At 46.3% G+C, this 23,810-nt stretch overlaps 1 protein-coding gene across 5 annotated transcripts in view; it reads right to left on the minus strand.

The window, feature by feature from the left end:
* Positions 1-23,810, minus strand: part of LOC119968726 (SAM domain-containing protein SAMSN-1-like) — a 143,049-nt gene that overhangs the window by 9,144 nt on the left and 110,095 nt on the right. For all 5 annotated transcript variants that reach the window (XM_038801364.1, XM_038801363.1, XM_038801365.1 and 2 more), the window contains 3 exons: positions 13,436-13,516; positions 7,371-7,529; positions 4,822-4,948 (listed from right to left, as the gene is read on the minus strand). In XM_038801364.1, coding sequence (XP_038657292.1) covers positions 4,822-4,948; positions 7,371-7,529; positions 13,436-13,516 — 367 coding nt within the window. The remainder of the gene's footprint in view (positions 1-4,821; positions 4,949-7,370; positions 7,530-13,435; positions 13,517-23,810) is intronic.

Consider the following 23,810-nt stretch of genomic DNA (forward strand, 5'->3'; position numbering starts at 1 on the left):
TATAGAAAGCCTTAGGGTTTTCCTTGATCCTATCCGCCAACGACTTTTCGTGTCCTCTCCTCGCTCTTCTTAACTCTCCCTTTAGGTCCTTCCTGGCTAACTTGTAACTCTCAAGTGCCCTAACTGAGCCTTCATGTCTCATCCTAACATAAGCCTTCTTCTTCCTCTTGACAAGTGCTTCAACTTCCTTAGTAAACCACGGCTCCCTTGCTCGACAACTTCCTCCCTGCCTGACAGGTACATACTTATCAAGGACACGCAGTAGCTGTTCCTTGAAAAAGCTCCACATTTCGATTGTTACCATCCCCTGCAGTTTCCTTCCCCATCCTATACCTCCTAAATCTTGCCGAATAGCATCATAATTGCCTTTCCCCCAGCTATAATTCTTGCCTTGCGGTATATACCTATCCCTGCCCATTGCTAAAGTAAACATAACCGAGTTGTGATCACTATCACCAAAGTGCTCACCTACATCTAAATCTAACACCTGGCCGGGTTCATTACCCAGTACCAAATCCAATGTGGCCTCGCCCCTTGTTGGCCTGTCTACATACTGTGTCAGAAAACCCTCCTGCACACACTGCACAAAAACTGACCCATCTATAGTACTCGAACTATAGTATTTCCAGTCAATATTTGGAAAGTTAAAGTCCCCCATAACAACTACCCTGTTACTCTCGCTCCTGTCAAGAATCATCTTTGCAATCCTTTCCTCGACATCTCTGGGACTATTCGGAGGTCACAGGGGGCCAGCACGGCACAGGGGGCCAGCACAGCACAGGGGGCTAGCACGGCACAGGGGGCCAGCACAGCGCTGGGGGCCAGCACGGCACTGGGGGCCAGCACGGCACAGGGGGCCAGCACGGCACAGGGGGCCAGTACGGCACAGGGGGCCAGCACGGCACAGGGGGCCAGTACGGCACTGGGGGCCAGCACGGCAGTGGGGGCCAGCACGGCACTGGGGGCCAGCACGGCACTGGGGGCCAGCACGGCACTGGAGGCCAGCACGGCACTGGGGGCCAGCACGGCACTGGGGGCCAGCACGGCACTGGAGTGACTCACGCAGCTCCAGCTGCCGATACAGGCGCCAGTACGGCCGGCGCGAGTTCGCGCATGCGCGTGGGTTGCCTTCTCTGCGCTGGCCCCCAGGCAACATGGCAGAGCCCTACAGGGGCCCGGCGCGGAGGAACATAGGCCCACCCCCCGTGATAAGCTTGGCCAGCGTGGAGGCCCCCCCGGGAGTCTGAACCCCCCCCTCCCCCACACCAGGGCGGCTCCCGCAGCATGAAGGGCGAGGTCCCGCCGGGTGGGACCACACGCGAACAGCGCCGGCAGGACTCGGCCGAACTCGGCAAGCATTCGGCCCGTCGAGCACGGAGAATCGCTGGGAGGGCCGCAGTGACCAGCCCCCAACCTGCGCCGGGCCGACCGCGCCGGAGTCATTGGCACCGATTCTCCGGTCGCTGGAGAATCCTCGGAGCGGCGTCGCGTGATCTGCGCCCCCCCCACCAGCGATTCTCCAACCCGGCGCGGGGTCGGAGAATCCCGCCCAGGATACCTGTAATAAGTCTCTTTCAAGAACATAAGAACTAGGAGCAGGAGTAGGCCATCTGGCCCCTCGAGCCTGCTCCGCCATTCAATGGGATCATGGCTGATCTTTTATGGACACAGCTCCACTTTCCGGCCCGAACACCATAACCCTTAATCCCTTTATTCTTCACAAAACTATCTATCTTTATCTTAAAAACATTGAATGAAGGAGCCTCAACTGCTTCACTGGGCATGTTCTACATAAAATCGCAAGATAAACAGTGCAGACATGGAACTAAACGTCCTGCGCAAAGGTCGATGAAGTTAAAAAAAAAAGTGTGGCTTTTGGATGCGTTTGGTTTTCAGATTTATGGATAAAGGACCTGCACTTTGAAAGTATGATCGCTGTGGCAATGTAGGAAACATGGCAAGAAAATCATGTGCAGCACCCTCGCAAGATAAATTATCAGGGAATGGTTTTGGGTGTTGGCTTGCTGACAAACTTGGCCAGGTTAACAATCACCCAGCCTTGAACGTTAAATAGTGAGAAATCGCCACTCCAACGCGAATAATGTATCGCCTCAGGTGATATGAACCTTGACCTTTTCGGGCGAAGGGGAAAATGGAATACGTTAACAGAGTTCTCTGTGTGTGTTTGAGAGTCAGCATGGAGCCACTGATAAGAAAGCGTAGGTGGTTGTTTTTGTGACGCACAGGTAACCACACTGCCTGTTCAAGCAGCCTTTGCCTAAAGTCGCTTATCATCTGAATCTGCTGAAGTAGCTTATCAACCAGCACACATCCTCAACAACTACAGTCAGGGTAACAGAAAAAATGTTCATTATTTTTAACCCTTGTAATTCATACTGATCACAGGAAATAGGAGCCAGGATTAGCCCGTTCCGCCCCTCGGGCCTGCTCTGTCATTCAATTAGATCATGGCTAATAGACCTCAACACCATTTTCCCCACCCTATCCCCATAGTCCTGTGATGTCTCTCCTCGCTGTAAAATCTGTCCATCTTTGCGTTCAATATACTCAACCACTGAGCCTCCACATCCCTCTGGGCTGGAGGATCCTCATAGATTCATCACTCTCAGGTGAAGGAATTCCACCTCTTCCCAGTCCTATTCTGCAGGGCAGTTGAAAAATACACCAACCAGTGCCTCGCAACAGGACTGACTTTAAATTGCAGGCAAAGCCTTTCTTCAAGTGGTAATTGGGGGAGCATGACTGAGGTTTTCAAGGTTAGATGGGGAACTGATACTGATGGTAAACCCAGAAAACTGCTCACATTGATCAAGGGATCGCAAAATACAAACAACAACATTCAGAAGGCACAGAAAAGTGGGAAATGTTTTCCTCCAAAAAGCGGTGGTGTTGTGTGTCAAACTTCAGAAAGGGGTTTGGAGGAGACGGAATCAATTGAGTTAAAGGGTAATTGGATATATTCCTATAGAGAAAGGGAATAGAGTGATATGGGGTTGGTTTAGCACAGTGGGCTAAACACCTGGCTTATAATGCAGAACAAGACCAGCAGCACAGGTTCAATTCCCGTACTGGCCTCCCCGAACAGGCGCCAGAATGTGATGACTAGGGGCTTTTCACAGTAACTTCATTGAAGCCTACTCGTGACAATAAGCGATTATTATTATTCTTGTTATTATAAGTTGGGGAGATGGTTTTGAGGGATATGGGTGGATTGTGGTAGTTGGGATTGAGGAATATGGGGAGTTGGTGGTTGGCGGGATTTAAAAATATGGGGATATGGGGAGACTGTGGGTAGGTAGGATTGGGGGATATAGGTAGGTTGTGCTACTTGGAATTGAGTGATATGGGGAGGTGGTGGGTAGGTGGGATTGAGGGTCATGGGGAGAAGTTGGGGAGGTAGGATTGAGGGTTGTAGGGATATATTAGCTTGGTGGGATTGAGGGATATGGGTAGATTGTGGTAGTTGCGATTGAGAGATATGGGGAGACGGTGGGCAGGTGGGATTGAGGGTTATGGGGAGACGATGGGTAGGTGGGATTGAAGGATATGGGTAGATGGTGGATGGTTGGAATTGAGGGAAATGGGGAGTTGGTGGTATGTGGGATTGAGTGACATGAGGAGATGGTGGATAGGTGGGATTGAGGAATATGGGAGATAGTGGGTAGATGGGAATGAGGGATATGGGGAGATGGTGGAGAGGTGGGATTGGGGGATATGGGGAGAAGGTGGGGTGGTGGGATTGAGGGATATGGGGAGAACATGAGATTGATGGAAATGGGGAGAAGTTGGAATTGGGGGAAATGGGGAAAAGGTGGGCATATGGGGTTGAAGAATTTGGGGAGCGGGGGAAATAGTCCCAATCTATGGAAAAAAGAGATTTGGGCTGTTGGATTGAATGGGCTTTTTCTGTTCCTGAAAACACTGATATAATGAAGGGCTTGGATGACAACATTGAAAACAGCAATCTGGATGGGAAGGACCTGTTGCGGATATGTGACTGTACCAATTTTGTTGCTCAAAAGTATATCAAGGGGAAGAGGATAACCAAGGAAAGAGTCGGACCCATTAGGGACCAAGGGGGTAATCTGTGTTGGATGATGTTGGTCGCGTGTTAAATGAGCACTTCACATCTGTCTGGAAAGTGGGATTAGTCTAGATTTAGAGTAGTTTTTTTTATTGGTGCAGGCTTGATGGGCTGAAGGGCCTCTTCTGTGTTGTATGATTCTATGATTCAAAACCACTTCCCTGGCTGTAAAACATGTCAGGACACCCGGGGGTATAGAAGTGGGAGACTGGCTTTTTATCATTTTTAATCAGCCTTCTCGTGCGATTGTTCCTGTTCCCTTTTCTCATTACCTGGACATCCATCCATCTTAACCAATGCACATCAGAATCTCTCTGTCATTCCAGGTTCTAAACAACGTAACAAGGGAAGGCTTCAAATGTCTCCCCCAGTAAGTGGTGGGTGAAGGTTGGACCATTGAATTTCTTCAAGGCTGACTTTGACAGATTTGGATAGACAGGGGTGTAATATCCCGCATTGGTCTTATGCGGTGAGAATGATTATCTTCCCCATGGTTGAGCACTTGAAACAAATTAATATACAAGGCTACGGACCAAGTACTGGAAAATGGGATTAGAATAGATAGGTGCTTGATGGCTGGCACAGACATATTGGGCTGAAGGACCTCTTTCTGTGCCATAAAACTCTATCACTCTATGACTGAGTGGCTTTTAACGTATGACCATTACTGGCTTGTGAGAGATTACGTCCTCGAAAAGGCACTTAGGTTGACTTACTGGATGAGCTTTGGCCACTGTTCAGACTATAAAGACTCTCGGTTGACTCGCCAGCTTTCAGGGAATCATCTTCTCCTTCATGTTCTCCTATAGTTTGGCTTGCAGGATCTTCTGCATCGGTGCCGCACTGAAAAACACAAGTTTGCTCCTGAAAACCTTGAACAATTGCAACTGTCACTGACAGAACCGATGAGATGATCCAGGAACAGTGATAGGCCCTTTGAGCCTACTCCATAACTCAATAAGCCCACCTTTGCCCCACATCCTCAATATTCCTGTTCAACAGAAATCTATCAATCTCAGTTTTAAAATTAACAGTTGACGTAGTGTCAATTACCATTTGCTGAAGAGAGTTTCAATCTTTCACCAGTCTTTGTATGTAGAAACATTTCTTAATTTCACTCCTGACCTCATACAAGCCTCACCAACTAGTTTCTCTCCATCTGATCTGTCTGCTTTTCTTCATTTTTTGAAAACTTCATTCCAGTAAGTGACGAAGGTTAGATGCTGAAATATCCCACTGATTGTGGCATCACTTGTATTGTTTAACACAGAATAACATGGATCCTGCATTGCTGCGGAGAGCCAACCACCAGGCTGCAATTAGAGGTCATAGCCCTGGGTAACCTTTGCCCTCGGTAGCATAATGAAACTGAAGCATTGCGTCAACAGCCCCTGGCTCACGCAACACCGTCCAACCTGACGGCTTCCTTGTCTGGTCTGAGGGGCGTGAAACTCCAGCAGCTAGTGTAACACCCATTGAGACATTAAGGTGGCAACAAACAGACCTTTGAGATTGAAGTGCCCTAGTAAAATCCCCTAGTCGCCACACTCCGGTGCCTGTTCGGGTACACGGAGGGAGAATTCAGAATGTCCAATTCACCTAACAAGCACGTCTTTCAAGACTTGTGGATGGAAACTGGAGCACCCGGAGTAAACCCACGCAGACACAGGGAGAACGTGCAGACTCCGAACAGACAGTAACCCAAGCCGGGATTCGAACCCAGGTCCCTGGCGCTGTGAAGCAACAGTTCTACCCACTGCGTTGAAAGCATGCCTCTTTTTAGAACCATATTCTTCTCTTTCTCATGTGTTAACTTCCCCTTGAATGCTCCGATACCATTCAACCACTCCCTATCTTGGTATGTTCACATTTTCAGCACTCCCTGGGTAAAGGCGCTTCTTCTGAATCCCCGATTGGATTTATTCGTGGCTATCTTCCTTTACGATCTCCCGTACAACTGGAAACTTCCTCTCTGTGTTAATCCTATCAAATCTCATCATAATTTTCAAGATCTCAATCAGGTCACCCACTCAGCCTCTCGTCCCCCTATTTTCCAGTCAGCCTAATTGTGATAAGAATCATGATGCGTTATCATTCTTGTAAATCTTTTGGTGCACCTTCACTGGTGCGCCAATGTTCGGTTTGTAACATGGAAACTAGCACCGCGTGCAGTACCAGTGCGGGATAACCAATATTCAACAAGTTTAAGTCAGAATTAGAGTTAGAGGGGATTTAGCCTATAAAACGTGACTGAACATTGAAAAGAAAACGGAAAATGCTGGCAGGACTTGCAGCGAGGAATCCCGGCCATGGACTCGAAGCGTTGGCCGAAATACTCCGGCCATTCCTGCCGGCAGGTCGTCTGGTCCCACTGATGGTGACCCCCCACCCCCACTGCCTGGGGGTCCTCGGCGGTGTACAGGAAAACCTGTTGATAGAGGTGGGATCGGAAAATTCAGCCGCTGTCCAATGGTGGGTCTCCTCAAAACACGTCGTGATTGGGGGGGGGGGGGGGGGGGGGGGGGTTGTTGAGCGTAGAATTCTGCCTTTAACTGTTTCTCGCTCTATAGATGGTGCCAGAGCTGTTGAGTTTTTCCCGCTCTTTCTACTTATGTTTCAGATTTCCAGTGTCCACAGCATTTGCTTTTTGTTTTTAGTTTGCTTTTATAATTATTATAATCTTTAGTGTCACAAGTAGGCTTACATTAACACTGCAATGAAGTCACTGTGAAAATCCCCTAGTCGCCACACTCCGGCGTCTGTTCGGGTACACGGAGGGAGAATTCAGAATGTCCAATTCATCCAACAAGCTCGACTTTGAGGACTTGTGGGAGGAAACCGGAGCACCCGGAGGAAACCCACGCAGACACGGGGAGGATGTGCTGACTCCGCACAGACAGTGACCCAAGCCGGGAATCGAACCCGGGACCCTGGCGCTGTGAAGTGACAGTGCTAACCACTGGGCTACCGTGCCGCCCAGTTATGTTTGTTCCTACATTCAGTGCACCTGAAAGGAGAGAAAGCTTGTCAATAAATGCAATTGCTTCAGCCTCTAGCAGAGTGATGGAAGTGTTATAACCAGCAACTTTCAAAGTGATATTAGTGTGAATGGGTAATGCCTGTGGATATATTTCCTTTTAGATCCTGCCATGTTAATTGGTGGGAACTGTGCTGTTGCTCATTCGAGGCATTATCGCCTTAATTAGACAACGGTTATTCCATGACCAGGTTGGGACGAGCACAGTTCAGTGGCGTTAAAACTTACCATCTCCTCCGACAGGGCTTTGGCATATTTGCGGGCCATTCTTTTCCTCATGGTTTTGGAAATGGCTCGCATGGTTTTCCCCAGGCCGCTTCCGTTCTGTCCACACTTGCCATGACTCTGCTCCCCAGCAGCCTCCATCCCCTGTTCAGCTTCGACATTCTACCAGAGCAAAAGAAATGCCTTGTTACTCTTCGGGTTTCATCCTCACCGGCAGCATGTTTGAAAAAGAAAAGTTCAAGTCGCCTCTTTAACTGCTGCTTCCACCCAGAAAGAGATTTCGCCACAAAACGTTAAATCAAGAACTTGCATTTTTATAGCGCCCGGAATGACCCCCCGGATGTCCCAAAGCACATCACAGAACTGTTCCCATTGGTGGTAAAATCGAGAACAAGAGTGCCCGGGATTGGCAAAAGAAGCAATGGTGACCTTTTCATCCACGGCTACAGCAAGTCAAGAAGGCGGCGGATCAACACCACCTTCTGAAGGGCAATGGGGAATGGCCAATAAAAATCATGCCCTGGCCAAGATGCCCACACCCTGTGAAGGAATGAAATAGCAAACGGTTAGGATCTGAAATGCGCTGCTTGACAGTGTGCCGGGGGCTGGTTCATTCCAGGCCTTCAAGAGGAAATTGAATTATTATTCGAACAGAAAGAATGCGCAGGGTTAATGGTAAAGTGGCTCTCGATGGAATTTATCCTTCCGAAAGCCAGCACAGATGGGATGGACTGAATGGCTCCCTTCTGTGCTGCTACCATTCTGGGATCTGGGATTCTGAGGTTGCACTGGGTGCCAATTGGGAGATACTGATCTTCAGCCTCGGTCCCTCACTGGGCTGCATCTTCAGTGAGGTGCAGGGGGCAGCATTTTGAGAAGGTCATGGGTACTGCCCATGTGGATGGGGGGGGGGGTGCCATTGTCCATGGGTAGGGGGTGTTGAGGACCCACAAGCTCACTTAGAGATCAGGGCACTCTTTCAAAATGGTGGCCCAATCTCTCGGTTCAGCTCCCCAGTGATGGAAGTAATTTTAAGTGTCGGCTAGCCCGGGTGGGGGGGGGGAAAGAAACTCCCCAGGGCCTAAAAAAGTGACTGTGGTTAGAGAGTGGTGGGGAAGTCACCAACAGAGTTGACTGGAAACTCTCAGCAAAACCCTCCGCAAATGACGCTTAGATACGTTTCCATTAGATCGCAACCACCAGCTACTACAATTTGCCTCAGTTTCTCTCTACGCGGAATTAGATGGGATGCCTGCTCCTGATCATTGTCTTACTTGACATTGGGCACGACTCGTTCAGTCAAATCACCCTCAGGAAGTAGGATCGACAGCCTTGCGGGATTATCCTGGAATGTCCAGGCTCCTGCGGAAATCAGTGGTGTAGTGGTGTGGTCACTGAACTAGGAGTCCAAGGCCAAGCCTCATGCTCTGGGGTCAGAGGTTCAAATTCTCCCACGGCAGTGAGCGAAACTCAAATTTTCCCAATAAAACTGGAATTTGGGGCGGGATATTCGGCGGCACCCTGCATCGCCAGGAAACCTGTGCGCCATCGATGGGACCGGAATATTCCACCCGTGTAAACAGCCGGTAAATTCCACCCGTGGTCTCAGTGACAGTCATCATTCACCATTTGACACCGACTATCTTTACCTGGCCTGCCCTTTACATGAATCCCTACCATGTTTACAGAAAAAAAAGACTCCAATAAAACAGAGGCTGGAAGAGCTACTCCTTAGGAAAGGAGAAGATTATGGGGAGATCCAATAAAGGTGTTTGAAATTATTAAAGTATTTGATAAAATATAGAGGGGAAAAATCTGGCAGGGGGATGATTTAAACTAACTAGCAAAAGAACCATGAGGCGTTGAGGGAAATGTTTGCCCCGGTTGCTAAGGCGATAAAGCATCAAACTTTTACTCTGAGGGACCAGTTCCTGCCTGGCTGCTGCTCTTGGCAAAAGGTGTTTAGTTCCCGTGAAATCACAAAAAGTGACCAAGTTATGCTGAAATCCCAGCTCCCTCAACAGAAGAGAAGGAGCTGTTTCTAAAATTTATTCAAAAGAAGAACACTCACACATACACACATTCTCACACTCACACACACACTCACACATACACACACACTCACTCACACATACACACACACTCACTCACACATACACACACACACACTCACTCACATACATACACACACACACTCACACACACTCACTCACACACATACACACACACTCACTCACTCACATACACACACACACACTCACTCACACACATACACACACACACACTCACTCACATACACACACACACACACTCACACACACTCACTCACACGTACACACACACTCACTCACACACATACACACACACTCACTCACATACACACACACACTCACTCACTCACACATACACACACACACACTCACTCACATACATACACACACACACTCACACACACTCACTCACACACATACACACACACACTCACTCACTCACATACACACACACACACACACACTCACACACACACTCACTCACACGTACACACACACTCACTCACACACATACACACACACTCACTCACATACACACACACACACTCACTCACTCACACATACACACACACTCACTCACTCACACACACTCACTCACACACAAACTCACACACACACAATCACGCACACGCGCATCATATTCACATACATACTGACACACACTCACACATACACACAGTGGCGGACTGGCCAGGGTGTCAGCTTGCCCGATGGCAAGTGGGTCCCCTATATCAAATAAAAATGCAATAAAGAAACAAACACAGCCAACTGTTTTAGTAATAAAAAGGAATTTAAAAAAAAGAGAACAGGACACAAATAAGCAGTGCATGAAAAGGAACGAAGCAGGGGTGGTAGTGGAAGGATGAGGAATAGGGGGGCCCGGGTCGGGCATAATTAAGGAAATTCCATGTTTTCAGCAAGAGTGTGTGAATTTAAAGATAAAGTTACAATTCGTGATTTGAGATGGTCGGCAACTTCAAAGGATATCAAGCAGTAGTCTTGGTTCAGCCGGTACATCGGTCCGGGGCCCGGAGAGCCAAGAAGTGAATCTCTGAAGGGCCCTTAAAAATTATAATTAATTAGATAAATAAATCTCCAACTTCTTTCCTGAGATTTGTATTCTAACTTAATAAAATATAATTGTTTTTAAAAAGAGCAATATCAAATAAAAATGCAATAAAGAAACAAACAAATAATCACTCAGTGTATGAAGGAACGAAGCAGTGTTAAACGGATGTGAAAAGGAGTGGAGGGGTAGGGGGGAGGGGCTGGTTCACCCGGGTCTATGTTCTATGTTCTATGTGCTTAAAGGTATTATCTGTGAGCGGCTACTTTCAGTTGTGCCAAGTAATGATGGTACAGGGCAGGGACGTTTTGATCTATTGATTGAAACATTACAGCATCTTAAAATTGACCCCCAAAAATGTTTCTCTGATAGCACAGATGGTGCTGCAAGCTACCATGGCCAATATAATGGTTTACAAAGTAAAATTGCTGATGTGGCTGATCAACATATCATATTTGCTGATCATATATGGTGCTATGCCCATGTCTTGAATTTGGTGATAACTGAAACAACAAAATGTTGTGTGCCTGCAGATTCTTTTTTCAATTTGCTCCAGAATATAGCAACTATTGTGAAAGCATCATACAAGAGAATGGCTGTATGGATAGACGTTGTTGGAAAACATCTGGGACAAGAAAAAATGAAACGATTAAAGCTAATTGGTGAGACCAGATGGTCAGGAAAATCCAATGCAGCAACAACTATATTTGGACGTTTTGATGATGCCGCTGCCAGTACTTTCGTAAATCTATTGACACGCTTATCCATGATACAAGATTCAGAAAAGTTTGATGCAAAAACAAAACATGAAGCAAATGTTTTACTTCAAAGTCTTCTAAAGTTTGAAACCATATTGACAGCATTTACTTACTTGTATATATTTGAAACTACAACCCCGTTATCAAGTTATCTACAGACAAGTGGTTTAGATATGTTTACTGCATGGAGTTTGGTAGATTCAGCTACAACAAAGTTGAAGGAACAGACAAGAACATTTGATAACGTTCACAGCAAGGCTTTGGAATTTGTAAATAAATGTAATGACAGGATTTCACAGATGAATATGGATGAAAATCAAACATTGGAAATTGATGCGTTGGAAACAGCATTGCCAGTTAAGAGACAGAGGAAGAAGAAAAGAATGGCAGATGAGCTTATTGATGATGAGAGAAATTCCTCAGATTCTCTAGCTGATTTTCGAGTAAATGTGTTTTACCTAATAATGGATCGCATTGTCCAGTCACTAGAATCACGCCTTGTACAACACAAACAGTTATATAAAGATTTGTCCTGCTTGGACCCAGCAAAGTTTAAAACTATTGCAGAGAAGGGCCTTGAAGATGAAGTATTGGAAGGTATATTTAAGCTGTTTCCACAAATCAGCAAAGATCAAGTAATATTGGAATTGTTTTCTTTTGCTTCAAACTTTGATGTATTAAAGCTATTCCTTAATGATGGTGAGAATATGGTTTCCAGTTTCAACAATTGTAAAATTTACAGCACTTGCCCATCGTGTGTACTAAAAACTCTGGCATCCAACAGACTTCATGACAAGGCATATGATAACCTTTATGAACTTTATAAAGGCATCTGCACACTATCAGTTACTCAAGTCCAATGTGAGAGGACATTTTCAAAGCTAAAGATCATAAAGACAAGGTTAAGAAATTTGCTGTCTGCGGAGAATTTGGAATCATACATGTTGCTATCCATTGAAAAGGAATTGTTAGATGAATTGGATGCAGAAGCAATTATTGGCAGATTCGCACAATCGTCTAGCGAACACAAACGATTGCTCTTAATATAGTGGACTGCATGCAATGCTCTATTGTGCTTTTGAACTATCTGTTAATGTGTAAATTGTGCAGTAAACTATTTAAAAATATCAACCAATTACTTAAAATAAAAAAATAAAAAAATTCAATTATAACATTCTGTATTTACATTTGGTATCTACTGCCAGTAATATGTACAGTGCATGTACACTGTAATTACTAAGAAATACACATTTTTTCCACAAAAATTTTAATTGTACCCTTTTTTCCATATGTATTTTTTGAAAATTTTATTTATTCGTTATGAAAATTAAATGATAGCATTGTAGTTGTGGGTGGGCCCCCTTTGTCTCCTGGCAACCAATATTTTTAGACCCAGTCCGCCACTGCATACACACACACACATTCACACACTCCCACACACACTCACATACGCACTCGCACAACACTCACATTCACACACATACACACTCGTACACCCTATCACACACACACTCACACTCACATACACACTCACACATATACCCAGAGACAAACACAAACAATGGAACAACATGAGAAGGAAACAAATGTGTCAGAAGACAGTGGGAGAAAGATGTTAATACTCAGGGTAAGGGAAATGGTGGAAGAGGTTTGTTCATACACTGAGTTAGGGAGATGGAATATGTGATACATGGAACGATCTAGGCGGAGTAAGAAGTCTTACCACACCAGGTTAACGTGCAACAGGTTTGTTTCGGAGCACTGTTCCTTCCTCAGGTGAATCAGCAGTGGAAGGAAAGTGCTCCGAAAGCTTGTGATTTGAATCAAACCTGTTGGACTTTAACCTGGTGTTGTAAGACTCCTTACTGTGCTCACCCCAGTCCAACGCCGGCATCTCCACATCAGATCCAGGCAGAGGCAGAGAAACAGAGCCCAGATGAGCAAGAAATTTGAAGAAAGTTCGAGACAGTACAGATGAACCTGGGAAATGTCACTGATTCTGACCATAGGGTGAAGAACACAGAGAGTGTGAAATACATACACACAGACAGGGAAAGCAAGAGAGAAGCAGCATATATTTGAAGGATAGGTCAGCTGTTGAGCATTAAACACGGTGTCCTCCAGCCTGAAAGGGTGCAGAGAGATCACTCCATTCGCACTCTGTGACCTTGACCTGGCCACGAGAACACGTACACTGTTGTCAGCTTTCTCCTCCGGTTTTGGTGCGTGTGAATGATGTCTGAATCGGTCGAAGCTCCCAAAGCTGCTGGTGCGCTGTAATTGAAACAAGAGAAAGAGCAACGTTTAGTCAGAATCCCATCGACATGTGGGCAAAAGATCCCATACCAGCTGAGAATTCTGAATTCTCCCTCCGTGTGCCCCGAACAGGCGCCAGAGTGTGGCGACAAGGGGATTTTCACAGTCACTTCATTGCAGTGTTAATGTAAGCCTACTTGTGACAATAATGATTATTTATTCATTTACTTAAACCTGGAACCTGGAGAGCCTGAAGGCTGCCAGCTCTCACTGCGCTCCCAAACTTTATTCTCTTATGGCCATGTTTTGCTGCAGCAACTTCCTGACCTCCTCCCTTCAAGGTGCTGCCTCCTACAGTTAATCAGCTCCACCATCATTGCTCACTCTCAGATTACCTAGCCTGGCTTTCACTATCTCCAGATTACATTATGATAAAGGTTACATTTCAAAACAACTGCATCAGCTATTGAACACTTGAGTTTTCCAAAGTCTGAAATGGGGCCATATTAATGCATTTGTTCTTTCATTCCCAATCAATCCAGTGTCCTGTTCCTTCAAGCATTCCCAGGACATTACAGCATGGGGTTAGATATAGAGTAAAGCTCCCTCTGCACTGTCCCCATCAAACACTTCCAGGACAGATACAGCACGGGGTTAGATAGAGAGTAAAGCTCCCTCTACACTGTCCCCATCAAACACTCCCAGGACAGGTACAACACGGGGTTAGATACAGAATAAATCTCCCTCCACACTGTCCCCATCAAACACTCCCAGGACAGGTACAGCACGGTGTTAGATACAGAATAAATCTCCCTCCACACTGTCCCCATCAAACACTCCCAGGACAGGTACAGCACGGGGTTAGATACAGAGTAAAGCTCCCTCTACACTGTCCCCATCAAATGCTCCCAGGGCAGGTACAGCACGGGGTTAGATACAGAGTAAAGCTCCCTCTACACTGTCCCCATCAAACGCTCCCAGGACAGGTACAGCACGGGGTTAGATAAAGAGTAAAGCTCCCTCTATACTGTCCCCATCAAACACTCCTAGGACAGGTACAGCACGGGGTTAGAGACAGAGTAAAGCTCCCTCTACACTGTCCCCATCAAACACTCCCAGGACAGATACAGCACGGGGTTAGATACAGAGTAAAGCTCCCTCTACACTGTCCCCATCAAAGACTCCCAGGACAGGTACAGCACGGGGTTAGATACAGAGTAAAGCTCCCTCTACACTGTCCCCATCAAACACCCCCAGGACAGGTACAGCACGGGGTTAGATAAAGAGTAAAGCTCCCTCTATACTGGCACATCAAACACTCCCAGGACAGGTACAGCACGGGGTTAGAGACAGAGTAAAGCTCCCTCTACACTGTCCCCATCAAACACTCCCAGGACAGATACAGCACTGGGCTAGATACAGAGTAAAGCTCCCCCTACACTGCCCCCATCAAACACTCCCAGGACAGGTACAGCACAGGGTTAGATACAGAGTAAAGCTCCCTCTACACTGTCCCCATCAAACACTCCCAGGACGGGTACAGCACGGGGTTAGATACAGAGTAAAGCTCCCTCTACACCGTCCCCATCAAACACTCCCAGGACAGGAACAGCACGGGGTTAGATACAGAGTAAAGCTCCCTCTACACCATCCCCATCAAACACTCCCAGGACAGGTACAGCACGGGGTTAGATACAGAGTAAAGCTCCCTCTACACCGTCCCCATCAAACACTCCCAGGACAGGAAAAGCATTCTTGGCAGGTGCAGCAGTAAGTACAAAGTACTAAGTTGCAAAAACATTAAAATCAGGTCGTTAACTTCCTTCGCAAGAAACTAAAATGTACAGAAAGTATGTTTTCTGTCTGATTTTTGATCTCCTGCTGCTCCTCAGAGGATATGGTCTGTTGATTGTATCAATGTTTGCGATGAAAAGATGAAAAGGTATCAGTGTGAATGGACCTCTTTTTAAAAAACAGGTTGATTGGCTGTTCAAATTGGACACCTCATAATTTCCAGAAATGAGAGAAACCTTGTTTTACCAAGAATCAGATTATGATGCCAGGCCCAAAGCCAATTGTAGAGCTTTGGACAGTGCAAGCATTTAGTTTAGAGGTTGGACAGGATGTGGGGTTGGATTCAGAGTGTGGACAGGGTTTGGGTTGTGTTTGAAGAGTTCCCAGGGGGCTTTATAGGGTAGATGAAGAGAGGCTGTTCCCCTTTGTGGGAAACCTAAGAGCAGAGGACATAACCTCAGGCAAAGGGATCAGCCATTTAAGACAGAAGTGAGGTGGAATTTATTCTTGTAGCGGGTAATGAACCTGTGGAATTATTTACCGTAGAAAGTGTTGAGGCTGGGTTGATAAGTATGTTCAAGGCTGAGACAGACAGATTTTAAATCAGTAATGGTTTCAAGAGTTATGGGGTTAAGGTGGGAAAGTGGAGTTGAGGATTATCTTTTTATATATCAGATCAGCCATGATCCCATGGAATGGTGGAGTAGACTCGATGGGCTGAATGGCCTACTTCAGCTCGTACAACTTACGGTGTTGTGCTCGTATGATAGGGTGCGTATTGCGTTTAAAGATTTGAACAGGATGGGGTTGAATTTAAATATTTGGGGTGAGTGGGCTGGAGTTTAAATATTTTGACAGGGTGGGGGTTGAGTTTAAAGGTTTGGACAGGGTGGGGGTTGAGTTTAAAGGTTTGGACAGGGTGGGGGGTTGAGTTTAAATATTTTGACAGGGTGGGGGTTGAGTTTAAAGGTTTGGACAGGGTGGGGGTTGAGTTTAAAGGTTTGGACAGGGTGGGGGGTTGAGTTTAAAGATTTGGACAGGGTGGGGGCTGAGTTTAAAGGTTTGGACAGGTTGGGGGTTGAGTTTAAAGGTTTGGACAGGTTAGGGGTTGATTTTAAAGGTTTGGACAGGGTGGGGGTTGAGTTTAAAGATTTGGACAGGGTGGGGGCTGAGTTTAAAGATTTGGACAGGGTGGGGGCTGAGTTTAAAGGTTTGGACAGGGTGGGGGTTGAGTTTAAAGGTTTGGACAGGGTGGGGGGTTCAGTTTAAAGGTTTGGACAGGTTGGAGGTTGAGTTTAAAGATTTGGACAGGGTGGGGGTTGAGTTTAAAGGTTTGGACAGGGTGGGGGTTGAGTTTAAAGGTTTGGACAGGGTGGGGGGTTCAGTTTAAAGGTTTGGACAGGGTGGGGGTTGAGTTTAAAGATTTGGACAGGGTGGGGGCTGAGTTTAAAGATTTGGACAGGGTGGGGGCTGAGTTTAAAGGTTTGGACAGGGTGGGGGTTGAGTTTAAAGGTTTGGACAGGGTGGGGGGTTCAGTTTAAAGGTTTGGACAGGTTGGAGGTTGAGTTTAAAGGTTTGGACAGGGTGGGGGTTGAGTTTAAAGGTTTGGACAGGGTGGGGGGTTCAGTTTAAAGGTTTGGACAGGGTGGGGGTTGAGTTTAAAGGTTTGGACAGGGTGGGGGTTGAGTTTAAAGGTTTGGACAGGGTGGGGGTTGAGTTTAAAGATTTGGACAGGGTGGGGGTTGAGTTTAAAGGTTTGGACAGGTTGGAGGTTGAGTTTAAAGGTTTGGACAGGTTGAAAGAGGGCTGCACTGTTGGAAGGCACTCAAGAGAGAGGTTGAGCCGAGACTCCCACTCCCCACTCAGGTGGATATCCGCACAAGGAAGAGCGTGGGTGTTCGCCAAGATTTATCCCTCAACCAATATCACTGAAACTGTTTATCATTTCATATCTTATTGCCACTGGTGCGAGCTGGCTTTGCAAAGAATTTCTGCCACATCCGCGACGTTACAACAATGACAACATTTCCAAATTGTTTCATTGACTGTCAAGCATTTGGGATGTCCTGAGGTCATGAATGGCTCTATATAAATGCAAATATTAATTTCTTTATTAGGAATATTTTTTATATTAACAGCTCTCTAACCCTTCATCACGATCTGACAATTATTCAATGATTCAAATCACTTCTCATCATCATTTCTACATGCCTTTCAGAAACTCTTGTTGAAGAAAGTTTCCAAATAGTTATTTTGACATTGTTCTTGTTTCACTTCCATTTTTTTTAAAGAATGGTTAATTTCGGGGTTTATCTCGCTTTTCCAGTAATAAATCAGTTTCGACGTAAAAATCCTACTCATCAGTTTTCCACTTTTAAAATCATAAAGCCCCCCCCCCCCCCCCGCCCGCCCTGGACATTTGTTTATTGAAGCTGTTATCTGGTGAGGGCAGAGAGATTCCAGATTTGATTGTTGGCCGAGGCAGTGTTTGTTGAGCTCAGGAACACTGCGATTAACACTGGCTGGGAGAGGGGTGGGGAGGGGGGGGGGGGGGGGGGGGGGTGGAATTTGAAAGGGAAAGTAGAGGAGTCCCAGTGCCCAAATGCCAGAAACGGGTGAGGGCAGGACTGTTGGTGAATGCAATGCCCCCACAGTCAAATAGCTGCTAAGACTGACTGCCTGGCCTCACAAGTGGACTGGTCATCTGAGTGCGTTACTGGGGATAAGTGGAAGCCCATTGATACCGACACCAGCAGAGAGCAAGCAACAGTATAACATGTCTAGACAAAAAGAGCCCGTTCCTTTTTTATCCTGTCACAGCTCCCAGCATTGTGTCCAGGCCAAGGGGGGAGGATAATCTGCAACCTTTCATTGTCCAAATGTCTGATAGTTTAAGGGATTTTTCCTTATTTTGACTGCTTGTCCCTGAGCCCCTTTCCTCCTGTATTTTCCGGGACAGCCTTTGGGAGACGAATCATGGGGGTCTCCAGGGTGAGTTTGAGTGATTCGAGCGGGACTGCAGGTGGACAGCAGAGAGATGACAGTGATGAATTCAAAAAGACAAGTTATAATTTTTAGTTGATTTTTAACCACCCTTCCTTGCTATTGTGGTCTCAAAACCCTGCTTTCGTGCTAAACAACACCCCCCACCCCACCCTTTCCCCTCTCTCACAGCCAATCTTTCACAGGCACCAGCACCACCCTGCCCATCCCCGTCAAAGTGCCTGTGCAGGTTAGGTGTTAAATTTCCCCTTAGTGTCTAAAAGCTTCGTTGGGGTTACTGGGATACGGGGCTGGAGTGGGGGCGTGGGCCTAGATGCGGTGCACTTTCGGAGGGTCGGTGCCGACTCGACGGGCTGAATGGCTGCACTGTAGGGATTCTGTGATTCTCTGATTAGTTTTCACAAGGGTTGGTCCCCCTGATCCCAGCAGGGTTAGTGAGCGCTGTTCGCACCCCACACTGTCCCAGGAGAGAAAGGGCAGCACACTTCCAGAAGAGATACTGACACAATGCCCCAGCTGAGCACGTGATCTGAGAAAGTTCGGGGGAACCACGGCCCGGCTTTTTCCCAACAGAGAAATTCAAGGACAATCTGCAGTCCAACATAATCCCAATATTTAACTCTCTCACCAATAAAATCATGGGTTATATTACAATGGAAAATTAGGAAAGCAGAAGTGCTGCACGCTGCCAGGATGAATTTCCGTTTGTGTCATTTCCCCTGGTATTTGTGTAAAGGGGAAACCTTAGAATCCACAAAACAGAAACAGGCCATTTGGCACAACTGCTCTGTAGCGCTGTTAATGCTCCACAATGTGAAATGGTCCAAAATCCATCGCTTCTTAACATCTCGTACTGGACAAGTGACCAAAGACGTTTCAACAAGTCTAATGTCAGATTCATTGAATTTACAGTGCAGAAGGAGGCCATTCGGCCCATCAAGTCTGCACCGGCTCTTGGAAAGAGCACCCTACCTAAGCCCACACCTCCACCCTCTCCCCATAACCCAGTTACCCCACCCAACACTAAGGGCAATTTTGGACACTAAGGGCAATTTATCATGGCCAATCCACCTAAACTGCACATCTTTGGACTGTGGGAGGAAACCGGAGCACCCGGAGGAAACCCACGCAGACACGGGGAGGATGTGCAGACTCCGCACAGACAGTGACCCAAGCCGGGTATCGAACCTGGGACACTGGAGCTGTGAAGCAATTGTGCTAACCACTATGCTACCCGGCTGCCCGTTTTGTTTGTACAGTGTTGTTTGTATTTAGTATTTAACATCTAACTGACAATCTTTGTTTCAATTCAGAACTGCATCCAGGCTTAAGCAGGAATAGACAAGCTCGCCACTGGAGAGCAGTTGAAGCTAGTTAATTAAGAAAACTAGCGTAAACTGTTTTTTCCTGTACCCAGGCTGAGCTAAGTATTCAATTTCAGGGTAAATGAATACAATCCTCTCAGTGTGACTTGGTGCTGGAGTGTGAGTTTGAACAAGAGCGCTGGGAGTTGGGTGACTGAGTTCAGGGAAGGAGCCTTTTTCCAGCTTTTTCCACCCAAAAAAGCTTATTAATAATAATAATAATAATAATAATCTTTATTGTCACAAGCAGGCTTACATTAACACTGCAATGAAGTTACTGTGAAAACCCCCTAGTCGCCACACTTCGGGTACACAGAGGGAGAATTCAGAATTACCTAACAGCCGTCTTTCAGGACTTGTGGGAGGAAACTGGAGCGCCCAGAGGAAACCCACGCAGGCATGGGGAGAACGTGCAGACTCAACACAAACAGTGCCACAAGCTAACCACTGCGCTACGGTGCCGCCCGGAAAAAGTTAAAGGCAGTATCAAACTTAAAGAAAAAGCATAAAATGGTGTAAGGATGGGAGGTGGGTCAGAAGATTGGACAGAAAATAAAAAATATTTTTAAAAAATGACTAAAAGATTAATAAGGAGGGAAAAACTAGAATATGACAGAAAGCTAGCTGGGACATAAAGACAGATAGTTTCCACAGATATTTTGAGAAGGAAAGAATTAAGAAAGTGAGCATTGGTCCTCTAGCAAGTGCGTCTGGTGAATTAATAATGGAAAATAAGGAGATGGCAGATGGGTTTTTCATCAGAATTCACTATAGAGGATACAAGTAACATCCCAGAAACAGCTGTAAATCAGGAAATGGATGTCAGGGAGGAACTCAGGAAAATTACAATCACCAGGCTAGTGGTACTGAGGAAATTGTTGGAGCTGCGACTGACAACCGCCCAAATCCTGATCGACTCCATTCTATGGTCTGAAAGCAGTGGCGAGTGAGATAGTTGGTGTGTTGGTTTTAATTTTCCGAAATTCCTTAGATTCAGGAAATACTCCATTAGCTTGGAAAGTAGTAAATGCAACTCCTTCATTCAAAAATGAAGGGAGACTGAAAGTAGGAAACCACAGGGCAGTTTTGCTAACACCTGCCATAGGAAAAATGTTCAAAGCTATTATTAAAGATGTGACAGCAAGGCACTTACAAAAAATCATGGTGATCAGGGAGAACTGGCTGGAGAATTTCCTTTGGCCACCTTGAGGTCATTAAATGTGCTATTTAAATGCAAATCTTTCATTTGTTTTCATTTCATTCTTTACGTTCACACCACTCACAGGCAGACAGTTTAACGCTCAGAACCTTGAACTCCCCAGAAACCTAGGCTGACAGATATTCAGGTGAGAAGTATTCTGGTGCACAGGCCCACAAGAAGCTGAAATGAAAAACATTTAACTTGAAAACTGTCATGTGAGAGTACCTTTAAGAAATGGGTGCTGAAGAAATGTACCTTTAATAAATGGGTGTCTATCAGTGATGTCAGAGTGTGAGTGGAGCTGGGCTGTCTGTCAGCTTTTTACTTTCGTTTTAGGCTGTTTGCTGCAGGGTGTGTTTTAGTTTCGTTTTCAGTGTTGGAGCTGATGCCAGACACAGCAGCTATACTGCCATGAAAAAACTATCTCTTGATCATTTGGTGAAATCAGAATTATAAATGTTTTCAGTAGTGACTTTAACCTGATGTGCTTCTGTTAGTGTTGTAGAATTTGGGGGTTGTATTTGAATTAAAGGTTGCTAAGATGTTCACTGTATGTTTTAAAAAGGTTAACTTGAGTTCATAGAATAAACATTGTTTTGCTTTAAAAAATACTTTTGCATTTCTGCTGTACCTGTAGAGTGGGCCGTGTGCTCCCCATACCACAATCTATGAAAAGTTGTGGGTCAGTTGAACTCCATGATACACTTTGGGGTTCTCTAAACACTGGCCCATAACAAATTGGGGGCTCGAGGGGAATAAAAGTCGATCTATTGGATTGGCTTAGTGAACTTAAAGACAGTGAGGGGTGAGCATATTGTGGTTGCTTATCAGGTGTGGTATTCCAGTTTAAGTGGGGAGTGTGTTGTGGACAACGGCTCTTTCAGAGGCTCTGAAGATTTTGGGTGTGGAGACGGTCACACGCAGTACCTTATGGACAGAGACGAAAGGCAGACTGTTAAATTTGGCAAAAACATTGCAGTTAACATTACCTGGCAAAATGAGAAAAGATGAGGTAATTATGGTGGTGGCAAAACATTTGAAGTTGCCTGAGATACAATTGCACTCATTGGAAATGGCAAAAATTCAGTTACAACTTAAACAAATGGAACATGAGAAAGAATTAAAGCAGCTTGAATACGAAAGAGAGGAAAAAGAAACAGAGAGAGAGGAAAAAGAAAAGGAGAGAGAAGAAAGGAGAAAAGAAAGAATACCCCTAGAAGAACAAAAAGAAAGAGAAAGGGAGATACAGATCAGGGAAAAAGATAAAGGGCGGAATTCTCTGACCCCCCGGGAGGTCGGAGACTCGCCCGGGGCCGGCGTCAATCCCGCCCCCGCCGTGTCCCGAATTCTCCACCCCCCGAGATTTGGCGGGGGCGGGAATCGTGCCGCGCGGTCAGCGAGCCCCCCGTGGTGATTCTCCGGCCCGCGATGGATCGAAGTCCCATCGCTGACAGGGCTCTCCCGCCGGCGGGAATCAAAACACCTACCTGACCGGCAGGATTGCGGCGCGGGCAGGCTCCGGGTTCCGGGGCGCACAGGATGATCTGACCCCGGGGGTGCCCCCACGGTCGCCTGGCCCGCGACCGGTGCCCACCTAATCAGCAGAGGGGCCTGTGCCATGGGGGCACTCTTTTTCTTCCATCCGGCCATGGCCTTCACCATGGCGGGGGCGGAAGAGACCCCCTCCCCTGAGCATGCGCCAGTATGACGTCAGCAGCCGCTGACGCACCGAAGCATGCGCGGACTTGCCTTTCGGCCCCGGCTGGCAGGGCGCCAAATGCCGTTCGCGCTGGCCGGTGGAGCAGGAGCCACTCCGGCGCGGTCCTAGCCCCTCAATGTGAGGGCTTGGCCCCTAAACGTGCGGAGAATTCCACACATTTGGAGAGGCCCGACGCCGGAGTGGTTCACGCCACTCCGTCCCGCTGGGAACCCCCCGGTCCGCCGGGTGGGGGAGAATCCCGGCCAAAGAGAGAGAGTTTGAACTTCAGAAAATGGCCATGAAACATGTCAGTCAGTTGAAATTTGCAGACATAAAGGGAAACGTACAGTTGGATGATAGTTATGAGGATAGTGAGAAAGAGCGTCATAGTCGAAGGCTTGGTGAGGATCTATTTAAATATTTCCAAGCATTGCCAAGGTTTGAGGAGAAGGAGGCAGAAGCCTTTTTCATTTCATTTGAGAAGGTAGCTAAACAAATGAAATGGCCACAGGACATGTGGGTATTACTAATTCAAATAAAGGTGGTAGGGTAGGGCTAGTGAAGTGTTTGCATCACTACCGGAGGAGGTATCTGGGATGTATGAGGAAGTGAAAAAATCCATCTTAGGTGCCGATGAACTAGTGCCTGATGCTTACAAACAAAGGTTTAGAAATTTAAGGAAAGAATTTGGTCAAACATACATGGAGTTTGAATGGCTCAAACAGAGTAATTTTGATAGGTGGATAAGGGCTTTGAAAATCGACCAAACGTATGAAGCTCTCAGAGAAATTAGACTTTTGGAGGAGTCTAAAAATTCAATTGCTGATGTAGTGAGAATTCATGTGGAAGAGCAGAGGGTTAAAACTGTGAGTTTAGCAGCTGAAATGGCAAATGATTTTGAATTAGTTCAGAAATCAAAGCTTGGTTTCTGATATCAGTTTGAGCCTGTGAGGGATAGAAACTGGGGACATGAGAAATACTGAAGTGGTAAACGTTAAGGTGACCTGATGGGAGATAATAAGGGGAGTGTACCTCAGATTAAAAAAGAAATCCAGGAGAGTGGAAGAGGCATGAAAAGCTTCAAATGTTTTCACTGTAATAAACTAGGCCATGTAAAGACACAGTGTTGGTGGTTGAAGAAAAGTACTGGGAAGGCTGATGTGGTAAAACAGGGTAAGACAGTGGTGTTTGCTAAAGTGGTAAAGGAAAGCCCAAGTGAAGCGAAGAAGGTGCAAAAGATTGTACAGCCTG

The sequence above is a fragment of the Scyliorhinus canicula genome, chromosome 7 (genome assembly GCF_902713615.1).
Source record: "Scyliorhinus canicula chromosome 7, sScyCan1.1, whole genome shotgun sequence".
In the NCBI taxonomy this organism is placed as follows: Eukaryota; Metazoa; Chordata; class Chondrichthyes; order Carcharhiniformes; family Scyliorhinidae; genus Scyliorhinus; species Scyliorhinus canicula.